The 7,787-nt window shown below is 47.9% G+C and overlaps 1 protein-coding gene across 1 annotated transcript; it reads left to right on the top strand.

Annotated features, from left to right (window-relative positions):
• The first annotated feature begins 1,154 nt into the window (after positions 1-1,154).
• sstr2a (somatostatin receptor 2a) lies at positions 1,155-7,487 on the top strand. The gene is made up of 4 exons (XM_056577473.1): positions 1,155-1,594; positions 3,787-4,574; positions 4,952-5,277; positions 5,458-7,487. Exons 2-4 carry the CDS (start codon positions 4,208-4,210, stop codon positions 5,887-5,889), a joined length of 1,125 nt encoding a protein of 374 aa, XP_056433448.1. The 5' UTR covers positions 1,155-1,594; positions 3,787-4,207; the 3' UTR covers positions 5,890-7,487.
• The last annotated feature ends 300 nt before the right edge of the window (positions 7,488-7,787 follow it).

Here is a 7,787-nt window from a genome sequence, read left to right as displayed (position 1 = left end):
CTTTCCACAGGGCAGTTGAAGGCTGATTGGGGTGATGTTGACTGACTCTGCCTTCAGGCCCAAGGCCAGCACTAGACGGCGTTGGCAGGACTGTAAATATGCAGGCATGTGTGTGTGTGTGTGTGTGTGTGTGTGTGTGTGTGTGTGTGTGTGTGTGTGTGTGTGTGTGTGTGTGTGTGTGTGTGTGTGTGTGTGTGTGTGTGTGTGTGTGTGTGTGTGTGTGTGTGTGTGTGTGTGACATAGATTTAGATAAACTACTGTTTAATGTCTTTTAAATATCATACTGTTTACCCTTTATCATGACTCAACAAGATAGAACAAAGCATGGGGGTTGTTTATTTTTTACTTGGGGTAATTACAAATGACACTGTCACTAGACTGCCTTGATTTTTACAGGGATGGTCGGTTGCGTAATTAGCGAGATTTATTCAGCATGTAATCAACCGTCATAATGAAAAAAATGCCTCACGACAAATGTGCTTAGCTGGGCGATTACAGATTTAAATAAACATGGCGGCTAATGAGTCCTCTACCTTAAACCAAACAGACTGATGATAAGTTGTGAGAAGGTCGCACAGGGTCTTGTTCGTCTGCCCCCTCTTCTTGTTTTATTCGCACGTTGATCTGAACGGCGAGACTCAAGGTTCAACCGTGACTAGAATAGATATGAATACAAAGACGAGTTTTAATGAGAATTTCCAAGTGTGTTTCGCTTGTTTTCCCTTTCAGAGGGTTAGGATACAGGGTTAGGGTACAGGATACAAAGTTAGGATACAGAGTTAGGGTACAGGATACAGAGTTAGGGGACAGGACACAAAGTTAGCATACAGCGTTAGGGGATAACCTACAGAGTTTGGATAAAGAATACAGAGTTAGGGTACAGGTTAAGGTAAAGGACAGGGTTAGGTTAGAACAGAGTTAGGGTATAGGATACCGAGTTAGGGTAAAGGGTTAGGGTACAGGATACAACCACCTCTGCAGTACTTTCACTCTCAAACTCCATGTAACTCTCTCTCTCTGATTTACTTTCCTCTCTCTCCCTCACTATCCTCACTCTCTTTATCTCTCTTTATCCCCCCCCCCCCCCCCCCCCATGTAACACTCCCTTCCTCGCTCTCCCTCTCTCTCACTCCCACTGATATATTATCTTTCTCTTCTCTCTCCATCGATCTCTCTTTCATGTCTCTATCTATGTAACTCTCCTTCTCTCCCTCTCTGTTTATCTGTTTCTCTTTTCCAACGCGCGCTCTGACGCCTACACCGTTATTCGGTGAAGATAATTTTTTGGGGGTTGCACTCAAGTGGTCGTCGGCACAAGAGTGGTTTTATTGTTGTTTTATTTCATAAGAAAGTTCCCCAGTACATGTCGGCGGTGATTGCCTCGCAATTGGATTTCGGCGGCGGTGCTTTTACATCCCATCTCGAGCGCCGCGGGTAAGCGGGAAAAGGCAGGTGCACGCGGACACGGTGGAAGCGCGGAGCGCATTCGATTCGGTAATGCGGACACGAGGCTGCGTGGAGATTGCGAGTACGTTAAATAACTACGAAAAAGGAAGGATGCACTTCAAATGACGACGGTGCTTTGGATTAAAAGGTAAGTAAGTGGTCGGATGGACTTTATTTTTATTTTTAATTGATTTGATTAGATTGTTTATGTTAAACCGTTTGGGTAGATGCTTATTCGCAATTACGCAGGTGGGTCCCCTTCGTTTACGCATCATATGTATTGATAATAAATCATTATTGTAATAAAAAAATGTGAAAAGTGTGAGCGGTATAGGGGAGTGTGCAATGTGAGCGGTATAGGGACTCTGAGGGGCTCGATCTAACCTCATTACAGCCTATTGCGCCCTCCATGTCGCAGCGTTCATTCCATGGCTGCATATAGCCTCATATTCCCATTTGTTACTAGAGCAACGTGCAATCTCATTGCCTTTGATGTTACACGTATGCTGTTGAGCAAATGCTGTCACTTTATGTTTTTAAACCCGAGCGGGACGCCTAGGTTGGATAGTAATCCCCGCAGGTGCAAACAGAACGCCTTTAAGAGCGCGCGCGTTTTATGGAAAGGCGCACGAAAAAACGCGTTCTAGAATTCCAGTCACGAAATCTTTAATTGATGAGTTCAGCTGAAACACAGCTCATTAGAGAATAATTCATTTGAAACTGTTTAATTAGTCCTCCCCTGCCGGTCTTTTATGGAATCATGTTTTTGCAAGTTTCCAATTAGAAAACACAGGGCAAATACGCAAATCAAACCAGGGAGCTTGGAATGATTGCATCCCTTAGGGCAGAAACACCGACCACATGCACGCTGACTTCCAAAGAATACGTCTCTCTTTCTATTTGTCTCTCTCTCTCTCTCTCTCTCTCTCTCTCTCTCTCTCTCTCTCTCTCTCTCTCTCTCTCTCTCTCTCTCTCTCTCTCTCTCTCTCTCTCTCTCTCTCTCTCTCTCTCTCTCTCTCTCTCTCTCTCTCTCTCTCTCTCTCTCTCTCTCCACGCACACAAACTCACACACATCTCCAGGCTCTGCGCTGTTCATTTCAGTCGTGACCCCCGCGACGGTGCCACTTAAATAATAAGCGCCGCCCGATAACGCGTGCGGGCCTGTCCGACCAGCTGTCACGGAGGGGAGGTCACTGCGTCATTCACAGGTTCATCGCTGTTTGCTCCATGGATCAATTGAATAAACATGTGTCTGCCACTGCAGAGAACCCCTGTCCAACAGCGAGCCCTTGTCCACACACACACACACATTCAGGTTGAAACGCAGGCACACCTGCGCACACACAACCGTACACGTAGTCTCACTCACACATATGCACACACGCACATACACACACACACACACACAGATTGCATTGTCATTAATAGTCACACAAACATACACAAACACTTATGACAGAGTCATTCACACCCACACACAAACACACACACAACTGTGGATCCCAAGCCCGCTGGACAGTCACGATACAAGTCGCTGAAAGAACGAGGAGGCGAGAAGAGCAAGTAAAATAGAGACAAAATAGAGGGATAAGAGAAGGAGAACAAAGGAGTAGCACAGGACTATAGAAACAGAATAGGAGGAAAATAAGGAGCAAATTATAGGTGACGTACATTGCAGTCATGTGCAATACTGTATGTGCAGTCTCCCACTTGTTGCTATGGTATTCGAATGAAGTGCCGAATATCCATTTTAAATACAAATAATAAACACATTTGTGTGAGAGTGGTCATACTGTGTGTGTGTGTGTGTGTGGGGGGGGGGGGGGGGGTGGGGTTCCACGCTACCAAGTTGAATGACACAACACAGAGAGCAGTTCCAGTGCAGAATGGTTTATTTACCTAGTAAACCAAAACCCGGGTGGGAAAAGGGTCATCCACCTCTTTTATGATCCAGTCCAACACTTTCCACCTATCTCTTTCCCTTAGGCCGTTCCGTGCTTCCAGGCGATCACACAGATCCTGCCTGTCCTGTCCTGTCCTGTCCTGTCCTGTGCTAGTGCTAGTGCTAGCCCTAGCTCCAGCTCTAGCTCCTCTTCCAACTCCCCCCCCCCCCCCACATGTCTGTTTGCTAGCCCTCTTAAGCCCAAGCACCCCTGGTTAACGATCCTCAGGCTTGCCTCGTTAACGGGAGGAAGTCCATATATGGCTTGGGGGTGGAGCCAGCAGGTTGCCAGACCTACCCCTCCCCTCACTCCTCCCTGGCGTCTGCCACAATATGTTTTGATTTTAACTCGTATTTCTCCTGTTTTTCCCTCTATCTTCTATTTTCTGTCTCTCCAGCTTTGTCCTTCTCTGTCTATGTTTCTATAACCCGAGGTAGGATGTGACACATTGGGGACTGACTCACTCTCACCCTTCAAGAAGACCCTGCTCTGCCTGGTCCGCCGTTCCCCCTGGGGCCCCCAGGTCCCCCCATACCCAAGCACCTGGAGAACGCTAGACTGGACCTCTCCAGCTACCCACAATCCCCAGCGGTGACCCCTCCCCAATCATCATATCGACAACCCATGTGTCTGCAACAATTTGAGGAACATCATTATTAGTGCACGACGCAACATCAAATGATCACTCCCAAGCTTTAAAACACTCACAAAGCCCCTTTTCTAGCGAAACATACTCCTTCTCCAGCCCCTTCCATATACCGTTCAGTCGGTACTACTTTCTCCATCGCAACCAAACATCAGCTGAACCCACCGTCGCCATGGATCAGTGGCCACTGCCCCCCAACCCCCTGAACTTCTCCCTCCCGGAGCCCCTCCTGTGGAACGACTCGGACCTGGACCTCCTGAACACCTCGGACCGCCGGGACAGCCACCAGGACAAGACCAGCTCGGTGGTTATCACCTTCATCTACTTTGTGGTGTGCGCGGTGGGCCTGTGCGGCAACACGCTGGTCATCTACGTGATCCTGCGCTACGCCAAGATGAAGACGGTGACCAACATCTACATCCTGAACCTGGCAGTGGCCGACGTGCTGTGCATGATGAGCCTGCCCTTCATCTCCCTGCAGCTGGCCCTGGTGCACTGGCCCTTCGGAGAGGCGCTGTGCAGGGCCATCATGACCGTCGGTGAGTCAGGAGCGGGAAACAATGGTTCTGCTAGGTCTTTGTCTTGTGTCACGTCTCCCGTGTGATTCACGGCGTTGTTGGCTGAGTATCTCTGAGTGTGTACTAGCGAAAAAAATTAAAATGATAAATAACCTTGGACATTTTGTGATTTTTTGGAAAGCACTGACATGTGTTCCGTGTTAAAAGTCGGACAGTCAGGGAATCAAATGTTTTGAGTGTGTGTGTCTGTCTACATTTATTAATTCAGAATCAGAACAGATACATTACTGTGCCTTCTCTATTTTTGGTTTTGATTGTTGACTCCCGTCCAATCCCCCGCACTCACACATTCTCTCTTTCTGTGTATCTGTCTCTCTCTCTCTCTCTTTCTCTTACAGATGCCCTAAATCAGTTCACCAGCATCTTCTGCCTCACGGTAATGAGCATCGACCGGTACCTCGCTGTGGTGCACCCCATCAAGTCTACCAAATGGCGGAAACCCCGCATCGCCAAGCTCATCAACCTCACCGTGTGGGGGGTGTCACTGCTTGTCAACCTGCCCACCATGATCTTCAGCGGCCTGGACAAGGTCCCCGTGTGTGGGATCGTGTGGCCCGAGCCCCAGGAGGTGTATTACAAGGCCTTCATGTTCTACACCTTCTTCATCGGTTTCTTCCTGCCTCTGATCGTCATTTCCATGTGTTACGTGCTCATCATCGTCAAGGTGAGAACCGCTTCGGGACACTGTGTTACGGTTTATTCCCCTGTTTCTGCATGAAAGCTTTTTAGACCTTGAAACGTAATGAAATCCCAGCCTGAAGTGATCACGCCCGGGATCAGCCTCGATGGCGTTGGTCGGCCGTTCTCCGAGCTCTGTCGCTGATCCTCGTGTCTCCTCCGTCAGGTGAAGTCCTCGGGCATGCGGGTCAGCTCCAGCAAGCGGCGGCGCTCCGAGAGAAAAGTGACGCGCATGGTGTCCATCGTGGTGGCCGTCTTCATCCTCTGCTGGCTTCCCTTCTACGTCTTCAACGTGACCTCGGCCACCAGCGTGATCAAGCCCACCTCGGCGCTGAAGAGCACCTTCGACTTTGTGGTGGTGCTGGGCTACGCCAACAGCTGCGCCAACCCCATACTCTACGCCTTCCTGTCGGACAACTTCAAGAAGAGCTTTCAGAAGGTCCTGTGTCTGAGGAAGGTGGGCGGCTTGGACGAGATGGATCGCAGCGACAGCCGCGCGGACCGCAGCAGGATGGTGCACGACATCCTGGTCAACAACGCAAACCTGGACACCCACAATGCAGCACTGCTCAACGGGGAGCTGCAGACCGCCATCTGAGGGGGGGAGGAGGCGGAGGTGGAACGGGGGACGGGGCCGCGCGTTTGGTGGTCGCTAGTGGTTGACGCTGAAGGAACATTTGCCCCCTCCGTCGGATGTGGAATACAAGTGGAATATGTATTTGTTTTATCGAATAATGTTGAAATAAAAGATAATTAAAATATTCTGTGTATTATTCACATGAATAATACCTTTTCTCAAGGGCTAGGAGGTTTCAGAACAGTGCAGTCCTCCAATGTTGTCTACCTGTAAGGAGTCGCGGCCGGGAGGGTTAGGGTTAGGGTGAGGTGGCAGTGAGTTGAGCTGGGCTTGGATCACCATTGGCTAAGCTGAAAAATCAACAGTCCAAAAAAACCTTCAGTTTGACTGAAAAACAATGTCTGACCAAACTGATGTCATGGTCTGCTCTAGTAGCGGATCCCGTCGGTAACCGATAGACAGCAACCAAAAAAGAATGGTTTGAATCCCAGTGTGTGGACTCAGAGGGTATGCATGGATAGGAACCCAAATAACCATTGTTCTTGGCAGCATGATTTCATCCTTAAAGGAAAGGTGGTATTATTCACATTTCTACATGTAAAACTGTGAAGACGACAACTGTTGTGTTTTTATGCTTCATACTGAGAAGGTGGTTTCGCTACAGGGCAGCTGGCCAGACAGACTGGCTGCCAGCTAGACACTTCAATAAGCATAAATGTCGTACAGTAAGGGATTGAATTTTATAGCGCTTTTCTAGACATTTAAAGACGCTTTACAGTGAAGGGGGGACCTCACTAACCACCACCAGTGTGTAGCACCCACTTGGGTGATGCGTTCTGGCAATTTGTGCCAGAACGCTGACCACACACCAGCTTGAGGTGGAGAGTGAGGGAATTAATGAGTCAGCCAATGATACAGGAGGATGATTAGGCAGCCAGATTGAATGAGCCTGGTTGGGCCAGGACAACGGGGAAACATGGTAACATGGTATGTCCGAGTATGAACTACATTTGCACTGCTTTGAAGATAAAAAATTTGGAAGTGGCTTCAGTGATTCGAAACGTTGATAATCGATACCCTTTGAAGCCAGGCTAAGGAAAAAGCCCCCATGAGATGACAGCTTATTTATTGACAGGTGAAAGGTTCTTGTGTCCTTTCAAGGGGAGGATCGCTATTGATCCACCAACTCTTTAAAACGGACATCCTGGATCCTGAATATTGATGCAGCTGACAGGCAGAGAGACATGTGGACATATCCAGCACCCCATCCCATATTGATTTTTTCAGCATGAAAAGACAACTTGTATATTGAAAACAGATATTTGGAAGTTTTACACAAAACATAAAATACTTTTATGATAATTACATCTAAAGTAAAGGAACTTTGTTCAGTAAATGTGTGCAGTACATTTTTATAAGATATCTAGCCCAAGTCTTGAGTCTTGTTAGTGATTCTTCCTTCAATGTATGTAAAAGTTGTTATTATAAAGTGATTGGTGTGGGCCGTTACAGTTGTACAGAATACTCTTCGTTGGCTCAGTCAATACATATCAGACATAAAAAAACGTTCAATGTGATGCTTTTGATCTCAAACAAATGATACACCTGATCAGTGTCCCAGCAGTCATAGCGACCCTGTCGTGCATGTGCGTTATTTTGCATATGTGTGTGCGCGTGTTTGTGTGTGTGTGTGCGCGCGCGTGTGTGTGTGTGTGTGTGTGTGTGTGTGTGTGTGTGTGTGTGTGTGTGTGTGTGTGTGTGTGTGTGTGTGTGTGTGTGTGTGTGTGTGTGTGTGTGTGTGTGACCATGCATGTTAGGTTGCAAAGTCCAAGGTCGGTGAAACTAGAAACATCTCTCCTGTCTGCTAGAAAGTGGAGCAGCTTTCTGTTCCTTGTGTGCTTATGGTGCCTTTTATTATC

Source organism: Gadus chalcogrammus, chromosome 18 (genome assembly GCF_026213295.1).
Source record: "Gadus chalcogrammus isolate NIFS_2021 chromosome 18, NIFS_Gcha_1.0, whole genome shotgun sequence".
NCBI lineage: Eukaryota > Metazoa > Chordata > Actinopteri > Gadiformes > Gadidae > Gadus > Gadus chalcogrammus.
Note: the sequence above shows the minus strand (reverse complement) of the source record. Positions and strands in the feature narration are given on the sequence as shown.